Genomic DNA, 27,318 nt, shown 5'->3' with positions numbered 1-27,318 from the left:
CCGGCTCCCCGTCCAGCCCGGTCCCGCCCCGGTCCAGCCAGAGCTATGGGGCCGGAGCCGCGGTGAGCACCATGGAGCTGGCGGCCTGGTGCCGCTGGGGGCTCCTCCTCGCCCTTCTGCCCCCCGGAGCCGCGGGCACCCAAGGTGGGTCTGGACTGGGGAGGGGTCGGAGCGGGCGCCGGCCCCTGCGGCTGCGCCCACAGCCCGGCGGGCTTTGAAGGGCCCCGGAGCGGCCGGGGAAACGATCGGGGCGCTGGGGCGGGGTGGGCCGGGCCAGGGAAGGGGAGGGGGTGCGCGGGGCCCTCCGGGCCCGCCGTCCCGAAGGGGCGAGGGGAGGTGGAAGGGGGGTGGTCACCCCGAAGCGGCTCCAACCGGCCCACGGTAGACACCCGAGCTTTCTGGACCGCTGAGAGGCGCTGGGAACTTGTCAGGAAAGTTCTCTGAATCGTCTAGAAAGTTTTTTTCCTCCCTCCCCCCGTCTCCCCCCTACCCCTGCCTCCCGGAGGGTGAATTGCGTGTTGTGTTTTCCCCCTTCTGAGCCCCGCTCAGAATTTTGCAGTTGCCAGCCTGCGCCTCCGGACTGGACCGAGCTGGATTCTTGGGGGTCCCCCTCCCGCCCCCTCCGGGACGTTTGGGTTTAGTTACTGCAGCTTCTGCAGGGTTGAGGGGAGAGGGGCCGGTGAGGGAAGCAACCTGCCTGCCGAGCCGGGAGGACTGGTGGCGGGTGGGGTGGTGGAGTGGCCTCGCTTTAGAGGGGGCGGGGGCGCTCATCTGGACTGGGGGAGGGGCAGGCACTTGTTTTGAACAGATTCCCCCCCCCCCCCTTCCTCCCCATGGTCTTGGGGATGGAGCCCAGGGCCTGGCACATGTCAGACAAGCTCTCCATCTACTACAGAGTATATTATACCCTCCCAGCCCTGTTTGGAACGAATCTTTTTGGGGGGTCGGCATAGGAAATGTGTTTTGCTTTTGAGGCTTATGGAAAGCCTGAACCCTGGAGGGTGGTGGTGGGTTTTCTGGTTTGGACCTATGTATAAAGTCACCTGGGTAGCTGAGGGGAGGGAGCTGGAGAAATAAAGCCGGCTGGGGGTCTCCTGAAGGTAGGTTGTTCTACTACTGCTTTCTTCATGCTGGGGGTGGAGAGGGGGGAGGGGAGGGTGGTTCACAATGTGGACCCTGACCCATCTGTCCATCTGTCCTGTAACGATAAAGATGACATATACTCTGTGCTGGGTCTTGGCCGAGGCACTGTATAAGTTGCATGCCACCTAAATCTTTTGAGTTGTGTGGGACAACAAATGTGGGCAAGTTTTGGGGAGCATTTTGGGAAGCCACCTGTGGGTCTGGGAGTCTGAAGAGGGGTGGGAATCATCACCTCTGTGTGTCCCCAAGGACCCTGTCACAAGTCGTGTGTGTGTGTGTGTGTGTGTGTGTGTGTGTGTGTGTGTGTGAGAGAGAGAGAGAGAGGCTGTAGGCTGTGCTGTTTCGTGTGGTCTTTGTGTTTTTGTGTCTAGGCATTGTGTTGCCAAACAGCAATCTCCCTTGATGTCTTGGGGACACTGACTGAACTCTGCCCTCTCCAGGAACTCCCTTTAAGGTGCTGGGCTAGGTCTGCTGTAAACACTGGGAGGTGGCCTTTGGCTCCCAGCTGAGGAAGAAGGCTCTTCTCTCTGAGAACCCATCCTTCATCTCCCTATTTCCCAGGAGGGTGTCTCCATCTTCTGCTGAGAAAGATGAGGCCAGGCTGGGCTGTGCCCACACTTTGGTCTGGGGGGGGGCGGGCATCCCTGTGCAGAATTGGGATCTGGACTGGAGAAGCCTCCTGGAGTCTTTACCCCTTAACCTACTGGGTGCAGAATGTCATAAAAGTTGGACAGTGTAGGGCACGATATAAAAGGTAGCACATCCCCCAGCAGAACCCAGATGATATCCCAGAGCTGGAGTCAGGGGGAATGTGGAGATGGAAGACCTAGGGAAGGCGCTGAAGTTAGGATTTTGCTAAGATTCTTTGTTAGGAATCAAGGTTCTTTTGGTATATTGTACCAGATGCCCTTTTAATCTTGCAGAACTCATTTGTATCTTGAATGCATTATGATCCCCCCAAAAAACTTTCTTCCGTCTTTTTAACTGTACTTAGGGGGAGGGGCTGGGAAGGTGGCTCAGTGGTAGAGCGCTTGCCTTGCATGCCAGAGGCGCTGGGTTCGATTCCTCAGCACCACATAAGCAAAAAGAAAAAAGCCAGAAGTGGTGCTGTGGCTCAAGTGGTAGAGCGCTAGCCTTGAGCTGAAGAGCCGAGGGACAGCGCCCAGGCCCAGAGTTCAGGTCCCATGACTGGACCCCCCCCAAAAAAAAAAAAAAAACTAAGGGGGAAAACTCATTTTTACATCCCAGGAAAAACATCTGAAAAGAGAAGATCAAATAGAAAAGAAAAGATTGCATTTCCAATACACTTCTCCTTCTTTACAATTACCTGTATCTTGTTTTGTGACATCCCCCCCCCCTTTTTAAAAATGTCTGGTGGGTGTCTTAAATGCCTGATTCTTTTTCATAAATGGCATCATTCCATCTCAGCACTGTCCCGTGAGGTAGGTGCACAGATGAGCAAATTGAAGCTCATAAAGACAAAGAAAATTATCAAGGTCTCCAGCCACCCAGTAATATCCAGAGCATTTTTGGATTCTAATAAAGAAGGGTTTGGTCATAGTTTTGTTCCATTCACCAGGAATAGGTTGAGAACACATTGGGAGCAGCCAGGCAGCCAGCTGCATGGAGGAAGAGATGGGAGTTGGTTATTCAAAAGTATGGCTTTCCCATCCTCTTGTCCAGACTTTGGCTGACATGGGGGTGGGTGGCTGCAGGGGAGTCCACTCCCTTCCTAACTAGCCCATACCTGCCATCTTGTTGGGCCCTTCAGGGATGGAGGGCAGAAGGGGTCAGAAGCCACTGGGACACATAGGCCTTTTGGGTGAGGGAAGCAACTGGAGTGGAAGCATGAGGGACCAGTGTGGGACTGAGTAGGATCCAAAGTATGTCTACCTTTGGGTGATGGAATGACCTAGAAAAAAGATGCCCCTTCTTGCCTTCCACTTGTGGGAAGCCCCTTTTCCCCTTAGGCCTCCTAGCCCCCCACCCCACCAGACTGGACCGAGCGTGTTCCCAGGTGGAATGGGAGAATTATTATAGTTAATGTTTGTGTTGCTTCAGGACTGTTTACAAACCCTTCTCATGTTTACAGACTGCTTCTCCATTCACCCTCTCATTTAACTCCTCAGAGGGAGTCTGAGTTGTTATGGCCAAGTTTAGGGCAGTAAATACTCACGGAGGACCAAAACTAAGTCACAGCACTGCTGGGCATGGAAATGAATCTGACTTCACTTCTGGGCTGAAGGTACCTGCTCAAGGTCACACAGTAAGGGTCTGAGCTGGGGTTCTGGCCTAAAGACCCCAGTCTTGGGCCCTGGCCTGATATTTGAGTCTTGATACTCCAGCCGTTAATGACAAGTGAGTGAGTTACTTGAGTGGGTTCTGGTCCTTAGGTCCAGGTGAGCTTGGGGATGCAGGTAGTTTTTTTTTTTTTTGATAATGTTCATGGAGACGAAAGGAAGTGTCAGCTTTCTTGTGAGCAAATAAGCATCTGGAGGCCAGATTTGTATCTCAGTGGCAGAGCGCTTGCCTGACATGCAGAAGACAGGGAGAGAGAGAGAAAGACAGACATTCTGGGTTTTCCACTGGAGAATCCCTCAAGCCCAGGACTAAACCCTGACCACTGAAATCCAATAGAAAAGGACTTTAAAGACTCAGACCAACTCTGAGCAGCAGAGAGATGAATACTGATTTCTTTTGTTTGAGACTCTTGACTAGACTTCACTCATTCATTCATATTCATTCATTCATTCATTCATCCTGGGCTGGTTCCTGCCTCACTGTCTCTCTTTGTCCCAGAGATTTGGAGCATGAGTCTTGGAGGCAAAGGGTACCTCATTTAGAGTTAGGACTTTCTGACCCTAAGAAAACTGTTAGGGCCAGGTGGCTATGAGGACCATGGTGAGGGGAGATAGGGGGTGTCTGGTAAGGAAGTAGGGCATGGGAAGGTTCTGGAAGCAGAGAAGGTATTTAGAAGGATTTCTTGGCCCCCTGTCAAGGGGGTGTCAGCTGGCAGCCTCCAGCTCCCAAGAGTAGGTCTCAGGGTACCAATTTTATCACTGCAAACACTTTAAGAGTCTTACTCAAATGGGCCACAAATCTGGTAAACAAACTTACTGGTGGGTGGGGCTGCCACTCTTTCTGACCTCCTGCCCAGCCCAGCCACCCTGCCCTGCCCGGACCGACGGAATCTGTGGGTTTGTTGGTGGCATCAGAGAATTATTGTGCTTTTACATTTGTGTGTGGGTATGATGTGTTATTTGTGTGTGCAGTCAGGCTTAAAGGAAAGGAATATGGAATCATAAGTTAGACCTGAGTTCAAATCCTGCATCTACAGCTCACAAACTTGGTGACTTGAGGCTGTTTCTGTTTTTGTCAAACTGGGGATTGAACCTGGGCCTTGCATGTGGTACGTAAGTTCTCTGCCTGTGAGCAGTACCTTCAGCTCTGCCTTATGACCTTGGCAGGTTCTAACCTCTGCCAGCCTCAGTTACCTTCTTGGTAAATGGAGCCAGCAGGCCCAGCCCCTGGAGGATGACAGGGTCTGCTGCTTACACAGTAGATGCTCAGGTCAGTTACCATGGTGGTTGCTATTGTTGTTGTTGTTTCATAGCTTGGCTGCCACAGCTGGTGTCCCCTGGAGGTGGCAGAGGGCCACAGGGGGTAGACTGATGGGTGGAGGAGGGGTGAGGCCCCTACCCCAGCCCTGCGGTCCCTGTCCCCAGTTTGGCCAAGGCCTGGGGTCTGGGCCTAGGGACAGCTGTGTCTATAAGCAGCTGAAGCAGCAAGGCTGAGGCTGGGGGAGGTCCTGGCAGGGCGTTATTTTGGGCCTGGCCTGCCACCCCCAGCTCCTGTTTCTCTTGGGAGTCTGTGAGGGAGAAAAGAAGAGGGACGTGAGTAGGTGTGGCTTGCTCCATCTAGGAGAGGGACCCTTGGGTTCTATTTCTGGACTCTCCCTTTCCTCCCTCTTTGCTTCCTTCCTTATCTTCCCAGAGGGCTGAGAATAGAGACCCCCCCCCTTCCCAGTTCTACCAGGACATCACCAGCTGGCTCTGGGCACAGACAGAGAACTCAGGGACTTGCCCTTCAACCTTTCTACAGCTCTTTTTACCCCCTGGGATTGGGCCTTAGGCACCATGTTGCTGGGAGAGCAGAGTCCTTAGTGTCTGAGCCCAAAGCCATTGTACTGCCTCTCATAGTCCCTGGGAGGTAGGGTAGTGACCAGCAGGAATTCTGGGCAGCTCAGGCACCTGTGGGCCTGTGTATTCCAGGACACCCTCCACCTCCCCCCCACCCCAAACCTCCTGGGCAAGACACACCAGGTGATTCATCTTCTCACCAGAGCAGAAAAACAAGTTCAACTGGGCACCTTAATCTACCCCCCTCTTACTGGCAGGCCTGGTGCTGGCTGCTACCCAGAGCCCCTTCCCTGGGCTTCTGAGCCTTCCAGTCTGCCTTGGCGGGGCTCAGTGGGAGTGTCTGGTCTCTAGTACATCAGGCTGACGGGCAGGTGGGCAAGGGATGGGAACTTCTCTTGATGCCCCTTGGCAGATGCTTGGCACTGGGTGGGTCCATGGGACTGACGTAGTGTCTTTGTGGCAAGAGTTTCGTGGCATAGATTCTGCCAGCTGGTTCTGGAGTCTTGCCCTGAGGAGGTGGTAAAGGTGAGGGTGCTGGTGTAGGAATCTGCAGAGCAAGCCTGGCCAGGATCTGCAAACCAGGTCCCCTTAGCTGGGGTCCCAGGCTTTGTTTCTCTATACAGAGGTGTTCTAGAGATTTCTGCAGTGATGACCAGACTTCTGATTGCCCCCGCCCCCTGCTACCCCATGCCCTAAGCCATGACTCCAGCTGACCTTCCTTCTCTACTCTCTGGGTGGCATTGCGGGGGCTGGTGTCCCTTGCCAGGAGGTTGACACGTGGGTGTGCTGGAATGGCAGAAGGAGAAAGCCCTGAGTTTGTTTGTTTGGGAGAGGGTCAGGGGGTGTCTAGAAGAGTTGTGATTCATCATTTGTCTTTCTTGGGGGATTTTTTACTCTCAGCTCTGAGTCTAGCTTTTGGGGACAAAGGGAGGCTTTCTTTGGCAGCCCATACCCTGTATTGGTGGCAAGCGCCACAGGCTGACACACTGGGGCTCCTGTGGGTGCTTGGGGTGGCCTGGCCAGAGGGGACCCTCTACCCAGATCTCTCCCTTTCTTCCTAAATACAAAAGCTTTCTTCTGATGTTGAGCTGTGGGTACAAGGTTGTGGGAAGAGGGGCCATCAGCCTTGCTTTTCTCCATGTCTGGGATGGCATGACTCAGGAGTGGGTAAGAGGAGGAGACCAGGTTTGGTCAATGACCCACTTGCTCCCTCTTACCAGTGTGCACCGGCACGGATATGAAGCTGCAGCTCCCTGCCAGTCCTGAGACCCACCTGCAAATGCTCCGCCACCTCTACGAGGGCTGCCAGGTGGTACAGGGCAACTTGGAACTCACCTACCTGCCCGCCAATGCCAGTCTCTCCTTTCTGCAGGTGAGGCTCATGGATAAGCCCAGCTGGGCCCACCAGAGAGGCTGAGCCCTTCTTTTAGAGGTGGAGGTACAAGAGGGTGCTTATCCTTCTGTTTCTTCTCATAGCGGTTCCTTAAGCAGGAGGTCCTTTCTGATGTCTAACCTCCACTCATTTTCTGACAAAAATCAGTTGGTTCTATCTTCAGGTAACTGGCTGTGGATACCTCTGGTGGGATGCTCTCTTGCTAGCATCTTCCCTTTCCCCTGTCCACTTGTCCCCATCACTGTCCCGGGACAGGTCCGGACCCTTAGCTTCAGTGGATCTCAGCTTTCCTGTCTGTCTATTGAGTGGATCTCAGCTTTCCTGTCTGTCTATTGAGTGGATCTCAGCTTTCCTGTCTGTCTATTGGGACCAGCAGTGATCTTAGAGGTCCCATTGGGAAAATCAGGAGAGAAAGATCTGTAGATTCTGATCAGGAGAGAAAGAAGACCAGCCCGCTGGACTGTGTCCATGAGCCCTGGAATAGGGTCACCTGTGTGGTGCTTGGACTTCAGATTGCAAACACCATCTTTTCCAGGCCTTCCATGGTTTTTTTTTCTGTTGGAGAAATGAGATGGCCGGAGGGTGGAGCACTTATTCTGGGCCCCCCCCCCCCCCCCCCGCTTTATCTTTCTTGATCAGTCAGGAATCTGGTGAGGCCAGATGGAAACAGCTTATTGCTCCATCTCATCTCTACCATGAGAGAACAGGACTGCTCAGGGGCTGGGGGGCTCCTAGAGGCCTGGGGGGAGGGTGGCAGGAGTGTTCAAAGCCCAGGCCTGCCTCACCCCCTGCGCCCCACCTTTCCCTCCCAGGACATCCAGGAGGTTCAGGGCTACATGCTGGTGGCTCACAGCCAGGTGAGGCAGATCCCGTTGCAGAGGCTGCGGATCGTGCGAGGCACCCAGCTCTTCGAGGACAACTATGCGCTGGCCGTGCTAGACAACGGAGACTCTCTGGACAGTGCCACCCCTGCCATGGGGGCTGCCCTAGGAGGGCTGCGGGAGCTGCAGCTTCGAAGCCTCACAGGTGCCTGTCACCATCATTGTAGCCTTTTCTTGGCCACTGAGAACTGCCTGGAGCCACTGGGAGCCATGAAGAGGCTGTGTGTGTGTGTGTGTGTGTGTGTGTGTGTGTGTGTGTGTGTGTGTGTGTGTGTGTGTGTGTGTGTGTGTGTGTGTGTGTGTGTGTGTGTGTGTGTGTGTGTGTGTGTGTGTGTGTGTGTGTGATGCGAGCCATGAAGAGGCTGTGTGTGTGTGTATGGGAAGTGGTGTTCTCTCTAATGCCTGCAGGGCCTCCCCTGGGAAGACCAGGGAAATAGAGCTAAGGTGTAGCTCAGGGGCAGAGCACTTGTCTAGCATGTGTGAAGTCCTGGATGTGAACCTCAGGACCACACAAAGGAAGGAAGGAAAGAAGGGGAAAGAAAAGGAAGAGAGGGAGCTAGGAAGGGAGAAAAGGAAGGAAGGAGAAAGAAAAGGAAGAATTCTGGGTGGGAGGGTAGCAGGAAGGAAGGAAGGGGAGAAAGGAAAGGAAAGGGAGGGAGTAAAGAAAAGGGAGTGGGGAAGGGAAGGGAGAGAGGGAAGAAAGGAAAAGAAAGGAGGAAGGAAGGAAGAAAAAAACAGGCAGGTTGATTCTACTTCTTTTCAGGAAATCGTAGCTTGTACCAACCTACACAATTTAATCATTAGAATGCTAGCTTGTTTTTGCTCTCACTTGGCTGAGTCTAAGTTCTAAGTGAGCAACCTGTGGAACTGTATCTGGAGAACTGTATGCAATAGAATGTGTGTGATGGACTGCCATACAGTGGACTCCATGTGGTAGACTTGTATAGGGTGAACTGTATGAAGTAGAACTGTGGCTCAAACTGGTAGAGAGCTCCAGGATAGTGCCCAGGCTCCTGATATCAAGTCCCATGACCCACAAAAAAAAAAAAGTAGATTGCATGTGTTGGACTGTATGCAGTGGACGGAATGTGGTAGACTGTTTGCAGTAGTCCTAGAGTTCACTGTGTCCTAACCTTAGGTAGCATTCCAGGCGCCCATTTCATTCAGAGTCTTGTTCTAGTCAGATGGCAGTCCTGTAAGTCCTTCTCTTCATCCTTCAGTGTTCTCATTTTCCAGAGGAGAAGACTGAGAGGCTTACAGAGGATACATGGCTTGCTCAGGGTTATATAGATAGATAGTGGCTAAACTGGATTTCAGACATTAGAGTCTCTTTTGTATGTGCATTTGTGCAGTGCTGAGAATTGAACCCAGAGCCTTGCATATGCTTCCTCCACAGTCCCAGCCCCAGCCCCTCTCTTTTAACCACCAGCCAGTGGGCCTAGGATGAGGTAGAAGGCAAAGAGAATGCCTGGCCCTTGACATGGTGACTTGCTCCTTCTAGGCCCCAAGTTATTCGTGTTGAGAGAGAGGTAGACAGGGCTAGAAGATGCTGAAGATGCTCCCCTGCTGTCTTGGGGAGCTGGACTTGTGTAAGGGGTTTGCTTCCCATCAGAAGGCAAGAGGCGCTGAAGAGAGGAGGTGGCTGATGAAACACGGCTCCCCTAACTACTACCCTCCCCACAGAGATCTTGAAGGGAGGAGTTTTGATCCAGCGGAACCCCCAGCTCTGCTACCAGGAAAGCATTTTGTGGAAGGACATCTTTCACAAGAACAACCAGCTGGCTCGCACGGTGATAGACACCAACCGCTCCCGGATGTGTAAGCCACATTCCTGCCTGCTGCTATCTGTCAGCCTGCCTATCCTAGCCACTGATCCTACCCGGCTCTTTTTTTCCCCTCAATCTCTTCTGCCATATCTGTGTCCCTTCTCTGTATCTCCTCCTCTGCCTTGGTTTAGGCACTGCTTCCGTGGAGGACTCTTTTCTTCCTGGACCTCTCCCTTGCTGGGTACCCACTGACAGGTGTCTGTGTGATCCCTTTTGTCGCCCAATATTTCTCACCACTTCTCTCTGGTTCTGTCCCCAGGCCCACCCTGTGCTTCATCATGTAAAGATAACTATTGCTGGGGAGAAAGTTCTTCGGACTGTCAGATCTGTGAGTGTAGGGAGGCCCAGTGGCTGGGAGGGCCAGGGCAGGTGGGTGACAGGTGGCTTAGGAGGGGGTGGGGTAATGGGCTGGTGGGAGGTCTCTCAGAAGATGATGGTGAGCCAAGCACCCATGGCTCATGCCTGTAATTCTAGCTACTTAGGAGGCTGAGATCTGAGAATCGTGGTTCAAAGCCAGCCCCAGCAGAAAAGTCCATGAAACTCATATCTCCAATAAACTACTCAGAAAAAGCCCAAAGTGACACTGTGGCTCAAGTGGTAGAGCACTAGCCTTGAGCACTAAGAGTCTCAGGGACAGCTCCCAGGCTCAGAGTTCAAGGCCAGGACCAGCAAAAATAAATAAATAAAAGATGATGGTGGTAAAAATCTGTTGTCTAGGACTCAGTCTCATCTTGTCTCTTTCCAACAGTGACTGGCACCATCTGTGCCAGTGGCTGTGCCCGCTGTAAAGGCCGGCTGCCCACAGACTGCTGTCATGAGCAGTGTGCTGCGGGCTGCACAGGTCCCAAGCACTCTGACTGCCTGGTATGTGCCTTTCTATGTGTCACCTGGGCCCCAGGGTGTTGGGGGGGGGCACCTTGCTTGGGATTGCCTTGTTCCTCATGGCATGCCAGAAAAAAAAAAAATAAATCAACCAGTAACAACCAGTGGCTTGACCCTGCCAGGCCTGCCTCCACTTCAACCATAGTGGCATCTGTGAGCTGCACTGCCCAGCCCTGGTCACCTACAACACAGACACCTTCGAGTCCATGCCCAACCCTGAGGGCCGTTACACCTTTGGCGCCAGCTGCGTGACCTCTTGTCCTTGTGAGTACCTGGGAGGAAAGCATGGTTTTGATGGTCTGTTCTGTGGGAAGGGGAGGGTATTGTGAGTTCATGTGCCCTGGCTTTGGAGGGCTACCTCATTCATTCAACAGCTAAGGAGCGGGTGGCACAAGGACAGGCAGCTGAGCTAGACTGCCAGGCTTGTGACCTGGCAATATGTGAGCAACAATAACTATAATAACCTCAGAAGGTTGTTCTAATGTGTGAATGAGTTAATATTGGTTAAGCTCTTAGAACAGTATCTAGTGTTTATTATTAGATGATCTGCGTAAATCAGGGTACCAGCACCTCTATTCACTGATGGATGCTGTGGGGCTGGGCCTTGGCCTGGGGAACCTCTTTCTTCCTCTTATAGGAGTCAGAGTAGGCTTTTAGGTCCTGGCTCCACCTCCTCATGGTGTAAGAGCCGGCAAGTGGAAAGTCAGACCAATTTGCATAATTCTGTGCTTAAATTCAGGGCCATGTGATCTTGCTTGGGTTTTTGCTCAAGGCTGGTGTTCTACCACTTGAGCTACATCTCCACTTCTGGCTTTTTGATGGTTAATTGGAGAGAAAGGTCTCACAAATTTGTCTGCCTAGGCTGGTTTCGAACCAGTCATCAGTTCTCAGCTTTCTAAGTATATGAGCCAGTGGCATCCAGATTAGTTTCTTTTTGCTAAACACAAACCTTTTTAAAAATTATTATTATTTATTTATATTAATGTGGGGCCTGAACTCTGGGCCTGGGCACTGTCCCTCAGAGCTTCAGCTCAAGGCAAGCACTCTACCACTTGAGCCACAGAGCTACTTCCAGCTTTTTCTGCTTATGTAGTGCTGAGGAATCGAATCCAGGGCCTCATGCATCCAAGGCAAGCACTCTACCACTGAGCCACCTTCCCAGACCCACTTTTAATGATTTAAAAAAAATATTGTTGTCAGTTGTGGGGCTTGAACTCGGCACTGTCCCTGAGCTCTTTTTGCTCAAGGCTAATGCTCTACTACTTTGAGTAGTAGAGGTTTTTAGGTAGTTTATTGGAGATAAGAGGTTTTTTGTTTTTTGGTCTGGTCATGGGGCCTGAACTCTGGGCCTGGGCGCTGTCCCTCAGCTCTTCAGCTCAAGGCTAGCGTTCTACCACTTGAGCCACAGCACCACTTCTGGCTTTTTTCTTTTTTGCTTATGTAGTGCTGAGGAATCAAACCCAGGGCCTCATGCATGCAAGGCAAGTGCTCTACCACTGAGCCACCTTCCCAGCCCAAGAGATAAGAGTTTTTAGATAGTTAATTCTAGTTTTTAGGTAGTTAATTGGAGATAAGAGTCTCATGAACTTTCCGGCCCCAGCTGGCTTTGAACCATGATCCTCAGATCTCAGCCTCCTAAGTACCTAGTATTACTTGGCTTTTAATTAATTTTATTAACAAACTTTTTTTGTTGTTGTTAGTTGTGGGACTTGAGTTCAAGGCCTGGGCACTGCTCTTAAGCTCTTTTGCTCAAGGCTCTACCACTTTGAGCCATAGCGCCACTTCCTTAACAGTGCTGTTGAGCTACAGGTGTTGTTAGGAAGTAAATGAAAATCCAGAGTTCAGCTGCATTGTTAGGGCAGTTAAGTATTGATTGATAGTAGTCTTCTTGAACCATTGTTCATGGAGAGGTGTGAAGGGCCAGGGCATGTGGTGTGTATTCTGCAGACAACTACCTGTCTACGGACGTGGGGTCCTGCACACTGGTCTGTCCCCCAAACAACCAGGAAGTGACAGCCGAAGATGGAACACAGCGGTGCGAAAAATGCAGCAAACCCTGTGCCCGAGGTACCCATCCACTTCCCCACTTCCTGGGCCAGATGAGCTTCCTGTCCCTCTGCATACACACTGTGGTCCAGCCCTTTGTCCCACAATGCCTTGGATCCTCTGGGGCCCATCCTTTTCTCTCACTATCTGCTGCCCTGCCCCAACCCCAGATCAAGTTCCTCTGTCTCCCGCCAGTGTGGTCCCAGAAAGGAACCACAGACAGGATCCTGATGGTGCAGAGATGGCTCCCTTATCTCCTGTCCCTTTTCCCACAGTATGCTACGGTCTGGGTATGGAACATCTGCGGGCAGCAAGGGCAGTTACCAGTGCCAACATCCAGGAGTTTGCTGGCTGCAAGAAGATCTTTGGGAGCCTGGCATTTTTGCCAGAGAGCTTTGAAGGGTAAGGATGGGCACAATGGCCTGAGGCCGATGTCAAGCTGGACACTGAGTCCTTAGGTCCCAGAGGGGGTAGTAACATCTCTGGGGGATCACTGGGGAGAGGAGGTGGGAGGCTGGGAATGCAAAGGAGGTGGATGAGAAACCAGAGGGTAATGGCTTGAAGGCGTGTTTTTTTGTGTGTGCTTGTTGGTCTGGGGTTTGAAAACAGGGCCTGGGCTCATTACTGGAGATATGAGTCTCATGGACTTTACTGCCTGGGCTTGTTTTGAACTGTGATTCTCAGATCTCAGCCTCCTGAGCCTCCTGAGTAGCTAGGATTACAGGTGTGAGCCATCAGCACCTAGCTGTCTCTAAGCTTTTGTGCTCAAGGCTATTATTGTTCTACCACTTGAGCCATATCTCCATTTCCAGCTGATTTTGGTGCTTAAGTGGAGATAAGAGTCTCATAGACTTTTCTGTCTAAGCTAGCTTCGAACTGTGATCCTTAGATCTTAGCCTCCTGAGTAGCTAGGATTATAGGTACCTGACTTGGGTTGTATTTTTTTTTAATTAATTATTATTATTTTTTGCTTATGTGGTATGAAGTAATTGAACCCAGAACCTCACTAGGCAAGCACTCTAGCACCAAGCCACCTTCCCAGCCCTGGGTTATATTTTTGTAAATGTCCACAAACATGGACTCTTGTGGAGGTTCACCCAAGTCAGTAAAGCAAAATTCTCTTGCAGTATAGCAGCTTTATCCATAATAGCCTCAAATTGGAAATGACTCCAGTGTTATGTCAGCAGGTAATATATACATACAATGTAGTCCCATAATGCAACAAAAAGAAATGAACCACTGGCACATGTGATATTAATTAATCTCCAAACAATGCTGAAGCTGGGCACTGGTGGCTCATGTGTGTAATCCTGGCTACTCGGTTGGTTGAGAATGGGAGGATCATGGCTCAAAGTCAGCCCGGGAAAAAGTGATTTGTGAGACCCCTCTCAGTTCATAGCTGGGTGCAGGTACATGCCTTTTCTATTCCAGAAACATCCATCAGAGAAGCTAGATGCAGTAGTGTGTGCCTGTCTTGCAGGCAATGACAGGAAGCCTGAAGTAGGTAGATCTTAATGCAGGGACAAGCCTAGACAGGCAGCTAGGCTCTACCTTCAAAATAACCAGTGAAAAAACAGCTGGAGGTGTGGCTCTGTGATAGAGCTTCTGCGTGGGCAGTGTGAGGTTCCAAGTTCAAACCCAGAACTGCAAAAACAAGCAAGCAAACAAACAAAAGAACATGTTGATGGAGAGACAAAGGTTGAACAAATGCAGCAATGTACTCACTGGACACTAGGTGAAAAATAACCTATACAACTTGCAGGTGGGGTCAGGAGGGAAAAACTGGGAGAGAGCAAGGAAAGGGCTCTCCAAAATGAAATGTGCTCTTTACCTGATTTATGTAACTGTAACCCCTTTGTACATCACCTTTACAATAACAATAAAAAGACAAAAAAAAAAAAAGAATGTGTAGAGCAAAGAAGCCAGAATCAAGGACTACTGTGGTAGCCTATTCCTGTAATTCTAGCACTTGAGAATTTGAGGCAAGACCTTGTCTTAAAAAAAAAAAAAAAAAAGCCAGGCGCCAGTGGCTCATGCCTATGATCTTAGCTACTCAAGGAGTGAGATGTTAAGATTGTGCTTCGAAGCCAGCCTGGGCAACAAAGTCCGTCAGGGATAGGAAGGTGGCTCAGTGGTAGAGTGCTTGCCTTGGATGTATGAGGCCCTGGGTTCAGTTCCTCAGCACCACATAAGCAGAAAACGCCAGAAGTGGCTCTGTGGCTCAAGTGGTAGAGCGCTAGTCTTGAGCTGAAGATCTGAGGGACAGTGCCCAGGCCCAGAGTTAAGGCCCCATGGCTAGCAACAACAAAAAGTCCATGAGACTCTTATCTCCAATTAACCACCAGAAAACCAGAAGTGGCTCTGTGGCTCAAGTGGTAGAGTGCTAGCCTTGAGTTGAAGAGCTTAGGGACAGTGCCCAGGCCCAGAATTCAATCCCCATAACTGAAAAAAAAAAAAAAAAGCCCAGATATAGATTCCATACCATGTAATTCCCTTTATGTGAGACTCTGAAAACACAAATCTACTGTGGTGAGAAAAATGAGGTCAGTGTTTGTCCTGGGGTGAACAACCTAGAAGGGACACAGGAAAAGCTCAGGAGGGAAAAACAGCTAGGCTTGATGGGCAAAATGGGTGTGAGTAGAGACATTGGTGGGAGATGGAGAGTGTGAGGTATCAGGGCTTTCTCTGGGCAGGGGGTTGCAGGTCATGCCTGTCCTCTTTGTGGACCTGCTAATTCCTCTTTTTCTTTCCAGGATCCCTACTTCCAACATTGCCCCCCTGAAACCTGAGCACCTCCAAATGTTTGAGACCCTGGAGGAGATCACAGGTGAGCTCTGTCTCTCTGTGCCCCACTCCTTCAGGGCTGGGAGGAGGTCGGGGATCCTAGTCCTGTTCCCACACCCTAGCTTCCTCCTCTGCCTACAGGTTACCTGTACATCTCAGCATGGCCAGACAGCCTGCCTGACCTCAGTGTCTTCCAGAACCTTCAAGTCATCCGGGGACGTGTTCTGTATGAGTGAGTACTGGGAGAGGAGGCCCTGATCCCCAGGGACTACTCTGTGGCATTTCCATGAGTGTTGGCAGGATACTGAGACAGGAGGAAGGGGTGGACGGCCTTCCCTGACCAGGAATGGGCCTGGGGTAAAGTACCCCCCAACCCCCAGTAGCTGAGTACCTCACTTCCTGCAGTGGCGCCTACTCGCTAACTCTCCAAGGCCTGGGCATCCGCTGGCTGGGGCTGCGTTCACTGCGGGAGCTGGGCAGCGGGCTGGCCCTCATCCATCGCAACACCCACCTCTGCTTCATACACACGGTGCCCTGGGACCAGCTCTTCCGGAACCCCCACCAGGCCCTGCTTCATAGTGGCAATCGGCCAGAGGATGCATGTGGTAAGAGAGAGAACCCAGCCCTGAGCCAGCACAGAGCAGTGCTACCAGGCCCTAGCTGTGGTCTGCTACCTATGCAGACTGCCTGTTCCTGGAGCCCTGTTCATGACTCAGCTCTGGCTGGCTTGGCCTCTCGGCATGGCTTATGGCTAGATCCTACCATGTTGTCTTGTCATCCTTCCCTTCCCCCTGTTTCTAGAATCAGAATTCTTCCCCTCCCTGCATTGCCCAGCACCTGTCTGCCCCTTTCCCCTCCAGCCCAGAACCACACTCACCGCCTCTTCAAATAGTTTACCTGTACCTGGCTTCTCTCTTCCCTGGGAGCCGCCTCTGACCCCTTCCTCTTCATTGCAGTGGGCGCGGGCCAGGCCTGTTACCATTTGTGTGCCAATGGGCACTGCTGGGGGCCGGGGCCTACCCAGTGCGTCAACTGCAGTCAGTTTCTCCGGGGCCAGGAATGTGTGGAGGAATGCCGAGTCCTGCAGGGGTATGCCAGGCAGAGGAGGGGGCAGCTGGAGGGGGTGCCCAGGGTGCCTCCCAGCCCTCTTACCACCTACCCCTTCTCTCAGGCTTCCCAGGGAGTATGTGAGTGACAGGCACTGTCTGCCCTGTCATACTGAGTGTCAGCCCCAGAATGGCTCAGTGACTTGCTTTGGATCGGTGAGGAGCTGGTGGGAGGGATGCATGGAGGAGGGTCACCAGGGATGGGACAGGTGTGCTAACAACCTGATATCTAGTGGCCCTGGGCTCAGACCTGGGCATCAGGAGGGCGGGAACTTGGGGACGGCCAGAGTCCTGCTGGGGGAAGCTGTGACAAAGTCCCCATGAGCCCTGTATCCTTGCCTGTGGCTGCCCGATGGAGGTTAGATCTACAGGCTCAGGTCTCAGCTCACCTGGATTCAAGTCCAGGTCCTGCTTCCAGCCTCAGTTTTTGTGTTTATAAAGTGAGTGTTGTAACCGTACCCACCCTGCTGGGTGTGGTGAGAACAAAATTAAACCGGGCTTGGCACTGTGCCTAAGCCCTGGAAAGGCTTTGTACATAATAGTTACTGTCTGTTGCACCTTAGATAACACATGTCCCTCTCTAGGTGCCTCCAGTTCCTTGTCGCAACCACCCCTCCTGCCCCCACAATCAGAGTTTGAAGGAGGGGTGCTTTGAAGGAGGGCAGGGCTACAGAGACTGAAGTGTTTGTCCCAGGAATAAGGAGATTGAATGGTGAGGGATCAGGGCCTGACCCTCCTCAGCTGTTGGTGCCAACCACCGCCCCCAACCCTTCCTTGCCCCTCCAGGAGGCAGACCAATGTGAGGCCTGTGCTAACTACAAGGATCCTCCCTTCTGCGTGTCCCGCTGCCCCAGTGGTGTGAAGGCTGACCTCTCCTACATGCCCATCTGGAAGTTCCCAGATGAGGAAGGCACGTGCCAGCCGTGCCCTATCAACTGCACACACTCGTGAGTCCAGAGTTCTTTTCTGTGGAAAGGAAAGCTTTCATTGTAGGAGCCTTTCTTGGAGTTTCTCATTGTAAATGGGGGACAATTTTAAGTTTTTTCATCTTTTCTTTTTCTTTGGGTGGTACTAGGCTTTGAACTCAAGAGTCTCCTATACCACTTGGACCACACACACTCCTATCTCTTTTTGCTTTAGTTTTAGTTTTTTTTTTCTTGGATGTGGGGCTTGAACTCAGGGCCTGGGCACTGTCCCTGAGCTTTTTTCTAAAGGTTAGCTCTCTACCCTTTGAGCCATAGCTCTGCTTCCAGTTTTCTGGTTGTTAATTGGAGATAAGAATCTCATGGATTTTCCTGCCCAGGCTGGCTTAATCCTTGAATCTTGATCTTTAGATCTCAGCCTCCTAAGTAGGATTATAGGTGTGAGCCACTAGGGCCTGGCTTTTTTTTTTTTTAATAATTCAACTTTCTTATGTATGCCTTTCAGCTGGGATTATAGATGTGAGCCACCACTCACAGACATTGTCATCTTTTTTTCTAATCACAAAATACATTAAAAATAACTGTATTCCTAGCCACTCAGGAGGCTGAGATCGGAGGATGATGGTTTGAAACCAGCCTAAGCAGGAAAGTTTTTGAGGTTCTTATCTCCAGTTAAAACAGAAAAATCCAAGGCTGGGAAGGTGGCTCAGTGGTAAAGTGCTTGCCTTGCATGCATGAGGCCCTGGGTTCAATTCCTCAGCACCACATAAGCAGAAAAAGCCAGAAGTGGCGCTGTGGCTCAAGTGGTAGAGTGCTAGCCTTGAGCTGAAGAGCTGAGGGACAGCGCCCAGGCCCAGAGCTCAGGCCCCATGACTGGCAAAAAACACACACACACAAAAAAAACCAGAAAAATCCAGAAGTAGTACTGTGGCTCCAGTGGTAGAGCTCTAGCCTTGAGTGAAAAGGACAGCATCCAAGGCCAGAGTTCAAGCTCTAGGACCTGCACAACACACACACACACACACACAACACACACACACACACACACACACACACACACACACACACACACAGTTTTAATACATGAAACATATATAAACGTTGCTAGCAGTTCTGTTTTACTGTTAATAATTTGGAATGTTTTGCCTTTTTTTTTTTTTTTTTCCAGTCCTGGGGCTTGAATTCAGGGCCTGAGCATTGTCCTTGAGCCTCTCTGTGCTCTAGGCAAGTACTACCACTTGAGCCATAGCACCACTTCTGGCTTTTTCTGTTTATGTGATACTGAGGAATCGAACCCACGGCTTCAAGCATGTTAAGTAAGCACTCTACCACTAAGCCACCTTTCCAACCAGCCTTTTTTTTTGGTGGTTGGGGGAGGGTTGTCAGGCTAGAGATAAAGCCCAAGGTATGACACATACTGAGAGTGCTCTGCCACCAAGCTCTGCACCCAGCCTGCTTATCTGTGCCTATTCTTTTTACTAAGGTGGGATTGTAAACCATCTGTACCTATTTACAAATAACTTTTTTGTGTGTGTACGTGAGTGCTCATCCTGGGGCTTGAGCTTAGGAACAGCCTGGGTGCTGTCTCTGACCTTTTTCTGCTCTAGGCTAGCACTTTACCACTTGAGCCACAACTCCACTTAAGCTTTATTTGTTTTATAATTTATTGGAGATAAGAGTCTCACAGACTTTTCTGCTTGGGCTGGCTTCGAACCATGATCCTCAGATCTCAGCCTCCTGAGTAGCTAGGATAACAGGCAAAAGAGCCAGCATGAGTAGCTAGGATTATAGGCAATAGAGCCAGCATGAGCCTCTGGCACCTGGCTCTTTTGCCTGTAATCCTAGCTACTCAGGAGGCTGAGATCTGAGGATCACAGTTCAAAGCCAGCTTGGGAAGGAAAGTCTGAATTTTTTTTTTTTTTTTTGGTCAGTTGTGGAGCCTAAACTCTGGGCCTGGGCACTGTCTATCAGCTTTTAAGCTCAAGGCTAGTGCTCTGCCACTTGAGCCACAGAGCTACTTCCAGCTTTTTCTGCTTATGTGGTGCTGAGGAATCAAACCCAGGGCCTCATGCATGCAAGGCAAGCACTCTACCACTGAGCCACCTTCCCAGCCCCTGAAACTCTTATCTGCAATTAACTACCAAAAAAGCTTGAAGTTGGAGCTGGGAATGTGGCTTAGGAGTAGAATGCTTATCTAGCATGCATGAAGCCCTAAGTTCGATTCCTCAGTACCACATAAACAGAAAAAGCCGAAAGTGGTGCTGTGGCTCAAGTGGTTAGAGTGCTAGCTTTGAGCAGAGAGGCTCAAGGACAGTGCCCAGGCCCTGAATTCAAACCCCAGGACTGGCAAAAAAAAAAGCTGGAAATGGAGTTATGTCTCAAGTGGTGGAGAGCTAGCCTTGAGCAAAAGAGCTCAGAGACAGTGCCCTGGGTTCAAGCTCCAGAATGGGCACACACATACAACAAACTTCTCTATAGTGTAAATGTTATTTGACCCTGTTGCTATTTGAGATATATGGAGCTTTTTTTTTTTTTTTTTTTTTTTACCGTTTCTTGCAATCCAGCTCCACATGCAAAGGAGCATCCTGTGCATGTCCTAGTATCCTGGTGTTGGCCTTTTGGGGTATATACTGAGAGATGGAACTGCCACATCATAGATGTTATTTTATTGATTGGCTGGTGCTGGGGATGGAAATAGGCCTCGAATATGCTAAGCACTCGCTCTATACAGAGCCACACCCCAGCCCCATATTGTGAAATAGGTATTGCCATACTTTTCTCAGAAGTTGGGCAGTGTACCCCAAGACTCCTTCATGAAGGAAATAGCTGAGCTCAAGGCAAGCACTCTACCGCGTGAGCCACAGTGCCCCTTCCACTGTCTAGTGGTTTATTGGAGATAAGAGTCTCATGGACTTTCCTGCCAGGGCTGGCTTTGAACCACGATCCTCAGATCTCAGCCTCCTGAGTAGCTAGGATTATAGGCATGAGCCACTGGTGCCAGGCTAGCTGAGCTTTCAGAATCAAAGTTTTTTGGGATGCACTTCCCTTCCTGTCCAGCCCGGGGAGGGGGGGCAGGGGCCCAGGGAGGTGGGTTCCCGAGCTGGGAACCTATGGGCTGATAGATTGAGCCCTGGTAACCTTCAGCCCAGTTTCTGCCTTTGTCTTGATGGGGATTATAACTTAGCCACACCCACCCCAGGAGGCTGTTCTCAGAGTTGTTGATGGGACTTTCTCTTCTGCAGCTGTGTGGACCTGGATGACAAGGGTTGCCCCGCAGAGCAGAGAGCCAGGTAGGCCTGGGCCCCTAGAGCTACCCATGTGGTCTCTTCCTTCTTTCCTGACCCCTGGGTGGTCACTTGTCACCTGACACGCCACCCATCACTTCCCATGCATTTCCCCCCGTGTTGATTCTCCTTTCAATTTGCTTCTACTAGTGGATGGAGGATGCTCAGGGTGCTGGGGAAGGAATGGGGTGGGTGGGGTGGGGTCATACATGTAGCCTGTATACCTAGTACTTCCCACACTAGAGTAGCCTAATGTCTCTCAAGGGATGCTGGTCAGTTCAATTCATGATAGACTGAGCAGAGTATGGCCATAGTGCTGGGGAGGGACTGGAAAACTTTTTTTTTTTTTTTTGGGTCCGGTCATGGGGCCTGAACTCTGGGCCTGGGCGCTGTCCCTCAGCTGTTCAGCTAAAGGTTAGCGCTCTACCACTTGAGCCACAGCGCCACTTCTGGCTTCTTTTTTTTTTTTTTTTTTTTGCTTATGTGGTGCTGAGGAATCCAACCCAGGGCCTCATGCATACAAGGCAAACGCTCTACCACTGAGCCACCTTCCCAGCTCTGGAAAACATTTTTTGAGGCAGGGTTTCATGTAGGGCAGGCTAGTTTTAGTCTCACTCTTAGGCTAGGCTTGCCTGGAACTCAGATTCTCTTTGTCTTTTTTTTTTTTTTTTTTTTGGTTGGTTGTGGGGCTTGAATGCTGGGCCTGGGCGCTGTCCCTTAACTCTTCAGCTCAAGGCTAGCGCTCTACTACTTAAACCAGAGTGCCACTTCCAGTTTTCTGGGGCTAAGAGTCTTACAGACTTTCCTGCATGGGCTGGCTTTGAACCAGGATTCTCAGATCTCACCTCTTGAGTAGCTAGGATTACAGGCATGAGCCACCGGCACCCACTTGAGATTCCCCTACCTCATCCTGAGTGCTAAGATTTCAAGATTCTCCTTTCTCATCCTCCTGAGTGCTGAGATTACAGACTTGTACTACCTAGGAATTTCAACTGGGATGATAAGAGGCTTTGAGGATGACAGGAAGCTTCCAGAAGGGAGTCCAGGCATTTCCCTTGCCCTCAGGTAGAAAGCCTTACTAGGTCTTAGCCAATCCAGGGATGTTCAATGGCTCTGGTATGTGGGGGCTGCTGAGCACATAGAGGGGGAGAGAAGGGAGAGATTGGAGGCAGGTAAGAGACAGATTTAGAAGGCAGAGGCCTTAACCATCAAACCACAAGCCTTGCTTTTCTGAGCAATGAGAAGATTCGGAAAAGAGAACAGACAGAGAGTATATCTATGTGATCATTTGTCTCATAAACCCAACATTCATCGTGCCAGGCCCTGGGCTGAGCAAGGGAGTGGGGGCAGGGAGGGAATAGAGTGGAAGGGAACAAGGATGACTAGAATGTCAGGTAATTGGGCATAGTGGTACATGGCTATAATTCCAGCACTCTGGAGGCTGAAGCAAGAGAGTCTCAAGTCCTAGGCTAGCCTGGATTATGTTGCAAGAGCTAGTCGCAAAATAAATAAAAAAAAAAGTCTAGTTAGTACTCAGGTATTCCATCTGCCCCAGAATGAGCTTTTATTAAAAAAAAAAAAAAAAAGTATATTAGTGGAGGATGGGGGGGGGGATGATCTAAGTCTTAAAAGATGGAGAAATGGTGGTTCTGGCCTTAGGAAAAGTATATGGGAAGGCTGGGAGGTGTGAGAAATCATGACTTGAAGGTGAAAACTTTGATTAGAGCATCAGAACCCCTAGGTGCAGCTTCCTGGGTTTCAGGATAGGCAGCCATCAGAATCTGTGAGAGTAGGGCTCCGGAGCCATGCATATTAACACACTCCTTGGTGAGTTTTACACCATGACATTTTAGAGCCCTGAGATAGATCCAAGAGCCAGGTCACAGAGGATTTGGGGCTGTGTATATTGCAGAGAGTCTAGAACTTTATTGTGGAAGTAGAAGGAGCAAAGGCAGGTTTAGAGTAGGGAAGAAAGCGTCAGAGCCTGCTGTCTTACTCTTCCCACTTCCATTCTGGAATGCCAGGGACCTTCATGTACTCCCATAGGGTCCCTTCAGACCCTCTGCTCCAGACTGGCCCCTAACCGCTAATCCTGGCTCCTGTTCCCAGCCCTGTGACATCCATCATCGCTACCGTGGTGGGTGTCCTGTTGTTCGTGGTCGTGGGAGTTGTCCTTGCGATTCTAATCAAGCGAAGGCGCCAGAAGATCCGAAAGTACACAATGCGGAGGCTGCTGCAGGAAACCGAGGTGAGGCGAAATAAGGGCCTCCCAGCCCACCCGAGGCCTGCAGCTTGCCGGGCACTGACCCACCACCCCCTTCACCCCAGTTGGTGGAGCCTCTGACACCCAGTGGAGCAATACCCAACCAGGCTCAGATGCGGATCTTGAAAGAGACTGAGCTAAGGAAGGTGAAGGTGCTTGGATCTGGAGCTTTTGGCACAGTCTACAAGGTTAGGGGTAGGGCTGGGGCATGGGGTGAGCAAATCTGGAGGATGGGGCCCAGGGCTATGTGTGTGTGTGAAGACACCAAGTAATGCTGTTTGAGGGAGGGAATGGAGCAAGCTGGAGGGAGGGGAAGGGTATTCAGAGCATAAAGAAGAACCTGGGTCTGGTCCATACTCCTGGCTCACTCCCATCCTCTTCTTCCTGCTCAGGGCATCTGGATCCCAGATGGAGAGAACGTGAAAATCCCTGTGGCCATCAAAGTGTTGAGGGAAAACACATCTCCCAAAGCCAACAAAGAAATCTTGGATGTAAGCCTAGCTACCCGTTCCTGAGGGAGTTTGTGAGGGACAGCCTGGCTACACACTTAGACTGGATTAATGAAATCTGATGTTGATTAATCCAGTCTGCAGGCCTGGGCCAGGGGTTGTGCAGAGGGGAGCATGACGGTTGGACAAGTTGTAGTCTTCCATGCCTTCTCAGCGTGTTCTCCTCTACAGGAAGCTTATGTGATGGCTGGTGTGGGCTCCCCCTATGTGTCTCGCCTCCTGGGCATCTGCCTGACTTCCACGGTGCAGCTGGTGACACAGCTTATGCCCTATGGCTGCCTTCTGGACCACGTCCGAGAACACCGAGGGCGCCTGGGCTCTCAGGACCTACTTAACTGGTGTGTGCAGATAGCCAAGGTATGCCTTTGTTGGAGTTGGACCCTGCAGGTGCCTTGGGAGCCAGTTCCCATTATTCTGTGGGGGTAGGATGGGTGATCTTCTGGGAGGGTGACCAGGGTGAGGTCCAATCTGAAGATCCACACTGGTACCTCCCATTCCAGGGCATGAGCTACCTGGAGGATGTGCGGCTGGTACACAGGGACCTTGCTGCCCGCAATGTTCTGGTCAAAAGTCCAAATCACGTCAAGATTACAGACTTCGGGCTAGCTCGGCTGCTGGACATTGATGAGACTGAGTACCACGCGGATGGTGGCAAGGTGGGAGGAAGGAGCAGAATGAGCAGGGTGGAGAAGGGTCTGGTGGGGGGGCGGCGCTGAAAAGGATTACCCCCCCACCCAGTCTGAGGGCCTTCTCTGTCCTCCTAGGTGCCCATCAAGTGGATGGCATTAGAATCCATTCTCCGCCGGCGGTTCACCCACCAGAGTGACGTATGGAGCTATGGTGTGTGTTGGGGGAGAGAGGCTGGATGAGGAACCATGGAGAGGGGGTGGTATTGGAGGGGTGAGAGCAGGTTGGGGCTGGGGGAGGGGTGTCTAGCCAGGGATAGAGATGAGACTGGGTGAATCCTGTCCCTTCCCCTGCCATTGCCCCAAGCCCCTGGGCACAGCTTCTGTACTTCACAGACCATTGCTGCCTCTTGCCCTCCACTTCTGATATCCTGTTCATTATAGGTGTGACAGTGTGGGAACTCATGACTTTTGGAGCCAAACCCTATGATGGAATACCTGCCCGGGAGATCCCTGACCTGCTGGAGAAGGGGGAGAGGCTGCCCCAGCCCCCTATCTGCACCATTGACGTCTACATGATCATGGTCAAATGTGCGTGACAGGGCTGAGCGTGTGTGAGGGGGGAAGGGAAGAGGACCCACAGGGATACCAGGGCACCAAGAGCAGGATGAAAATGGGCCCAGAGGCCCTGGTATATTTGAAGCACCTCATATCCCTTTCACAATAGAAGTCCTGAGCTGCTCTAGCTTAACAGCTACCGATAGCCTACTGTACTGCAACACGTGAGAACCAGAGGGGCTTAGAGAAATGCCCCATGGTTCCAGCTCAAGACCCCTGAGTCTTCTCAAGGTCTGCTTCATGAGAACTCAGCATCAGCCAGGGTTGTCTGGACAGGGTTAGGGGTGCAGGATGACGATGCCGAGCTCCTCCTCTTCCCCCAGGTTGGATGATTGATTCTGAATGCCGGCCAAGATTCCGGGAGTTGGTGGTTGAATTTTCTCGCATGGCCAGGGACCCCCAACGCTTTGTTGTCATCCAGGTACTGGGCCTTCCTACCCCATACCTTTCACTAAGCTACACCTCCTGCAGAGGGAAGAGAGGGGAAAGATGCCCACCTCTGGCACTCTGTGTGCCAAATACTGCATGCCAGTCTGGGCTAGGCTGGGGCCCTCACTTCTATCTCTCTCCTCCCTAGAATGAGGACTTGGGTACAGCCAGTCCCTTGGACAGCACCTTCTACCGCTCACTGCTGGAGGATGATGACATGGGGGACCTGGTGGATGCTGAGGAGTACCTGGTACCCCAACAGGGTTTCTTCTGCCCAGACCCTGCTCCAGGCACAGGGGGTACCACCCACCGCAGGCATCGAAGCTCATCCACCAGGGTCAGTGTTAGTCATAATATGATGACTTGGTAGCTTATCTCTCCTGTGCTGATGCACTGAGTGCCTTTCTTTTTCTCTGTCTCTCTCTCTTTTTTTACGGGGCTTAAACTCAAGGCTGGCACTCTACCACACTGAGCCACAGCTCCACTTCCAGTCTAGTTTTCCACTCAAGGCTGGCACTCTACCACACTGAGCCACAGCTCCACTTCCAGTCTAGTTTTCTAGTGGTTAGTTGGAGCTAAGAGTCTCATAGATTTTCCTGCCAAGGCTGGCTTTGAACTGTGATCCTCAGATCTCGGCCTCCTGAGTAGCCAGGATTACAGGCGTGAGCCACCAGCACCCAGCCTGGGTACCTTTCTTTGGTGCTCACCTACGTTCCCCTCTTGTGGAGACCCCATTATCCCTGAGGATTCTCATTGCTTCTTAGCTCCTGTAACCCCTTTTTCTCCACCATGACTGTCTCATCCCAGAGATGACGTTTTTCTCCTATAACCTTGCCACTTCCCATGAAGGCCCCTCCCAGACCCCATGAGCAACTCCATTGTAACTTTCTATCTTGTCTCCAGAGTGGAGGTGGTGAGCTGACCCTGGGGCTGGAGCCTTCTGAAGAAGAACCACCCAGGTCTCCACTAGCCCCCTCAGAAGGGGCTGGCTCTGATGTGTTCGATGGTGACTTGGGGGTAGGGGCAGCGAAGGGGTTGCAGAGCCTCCCCCAACATGACCTCAGCCCCCTGCAGCGGTACAGTGAGGACCCCACAGTACCTCTGCCCCTGGAGATGGATGGCTACGTTGCTCCCCTCACCTGCAGCCCCCAGCCAGGTATGGAATCCAGGCTTCCTCCCAGACAGAGGGGGATGGGAACCCTCTGTGGGGGCAGTAGTTATGGCAGCGGGGACATCTAATGAACTCTGTTCACTCGGCCTTTCAGAATATGTGAACCAGCCGGAAGTTCGGTCACAGCCCACCTTACCCCTGGAGGGTCCTCTTTCTTCTGCCCGACCTGCTGGTGCCACTCTGGAAAGGCCCAAGACTCTCTCCCCTGGGAAGAATGGGGTTGTCAAAGACGTTTTTGCCTTTGGGGGTGCTGTGGAGAACCCAGAGTACTTGGCACCTCGGGGAAGCACTGGTACCCAAACCCACCCTCCTCCAGCATTCAGCCCAGCTTTTGATAACCTCTACTACTGGAACCAGGACCGATCAGAACGGGGGGCTCCACCCAGCACCTTTGAAGGGACCCCTACAGCAGAAAACCCCGAGTACCTGGGCCTGGACGTTCCAGTGTGAGCCAGAGACCAAGTGTGCTGAGGCCCTGCTGTATCCCTGGAGTTGGGGCAGGCCCGACCTGCAGCCCGTCACTGGAAAGCTGATCGAAGGGCTCTGTGACCATGGCAAGGGGAGCTTGCTGTGCCAGAAACATGCTCTGAAGAACCTTCCTTCCTGCTTGAATTCCCAGGCAGCCAAGAGGTGCCCAGCCTGGTTGGTAGAAGGGGTGCACTGGGCAGTCTTGGTTGATTTTGGAGTCCTGCCCCACCAGATGTTGGATGCTACAGCCATAGTCTGCACACCTGAGGCTGTGGCCCTGCCCAGCCTTCTTCCAGACCTTGGGTTCTGAAGGACCAAGGGAAGCTGGGCCTAGGAGAGAAGAGGTGCCAAAGGCCTGTTTAGAGGACAACTCCACAACAGACTGTCCCTGAGACCTAGTGCTCTCCTCTGCCCCAGGAGGAACGAAGCTGCACTAGTGTCCAGGCCAATCCTTGTACAGAATACTTTGTTTTTTTATTTTTGTTTTTTAAACATGAAATAAGGACCCAGAAGGAGCGTGGGTACTATATGAGAGTGGGGGGAGGGGGAGGTATTCTTGGGATTGGGGAAGGGAAGACTCTGCACACTCATTTGCCAATAGATTCTGGAAACAGCTGGGCCACAGCCTATGTTTTGGGGTGGATCTAGCCAGACCTTACTGCTTACCTTACATACAACATTTTTCTTGGGGAAAATGGATAGGAATCTTCTAAAAGCTTGAACGAGAAGCAAATTAAGATTTCCTTTTCTTTTTTTCTTTTGGTTGGTTGTGGATCTTGTACTCTGGGCCTGGGCGCTGTCCTTGAGCTCTTCAGCTCAAGGCTAGC

The 27,318-nt window shown here is 51.5% G+C and overlaps 1 protein-coding gene across 1 annotated transcript; it reads left to right on the top strand.

Annotated features, from left to right (window-relative positions):
* Erbb2 (erb-b2 receptor tyrosine kinase 2) lies at positions 1 to 27,176 on the top strand. Its single transcript, XM_042673668.1, has 27 exons — positions 1 to 144; positions 6,503 to 6,654; positions 7,488 to 7,701; positions 9,240 to 9,374; positions 9,642 to 9,710; positions 10,131 to 10,246; positions 10,387 to 10,528; positions 12,212 to 12,331; positions 12,586 to 12,712; positions 15,064 to 15,137; positions 15,236 to 15,326; positions 15,500 to 15,699; positions 16,051 to 16,183; positions 16,266 to 16,356; positions 16,987 to 17,147; positions 20,366 to 20,413; positions 22,517 to 22,655; positions 22,736 to 22,858; positions 23,063 to 23,161; positions 23,351 to 23,536; positions 23,680 to 23,835; positions 23,944 to 24,019; positions 24,250 to 24,396; positions 24,747 to 24,844; positions 25,001 to 25,189; positions 25,756 to 26,008; positions 26,118 to 27,176. The coding sequence occupies exons 1-27, from the start codon at positions 72 to 74 to the stop codon at positions 26,471 to 26,473; spliced, it is 3,768 nt and encodes a 1,255-aa protein (XP_042529602.1). The 5' UTR covers positions 1 to 71; the 3' UTR covers positions 26,474 to 27,176.
* Positions 27,177 to 27,318: the final 142 nt, after the last annotated feature.

The sequence above is a fragment of the Dipodomys spectabilis genome, unplaced genomic scaffold (assembly GCF_019054845.1).
Source record: "Dipodomys spectabilis isolate Male_0828 unplaced genomic scaffold, ASM1905484v1 ptg000018l, whole genome shotgun sequence".
Classification (NCBI taxonomy): domain Eukaryota; kingdom Metazoa; phylum Chordata; class Mammalia; order Rodentia; family Heteromyidae; genus Dipodomys; species Dipodomys spectabilis.
Note: the sequence above shows the minus strand (reverse complement) of the source record. Positions and strands in the feature narration are given on the sequence as shown.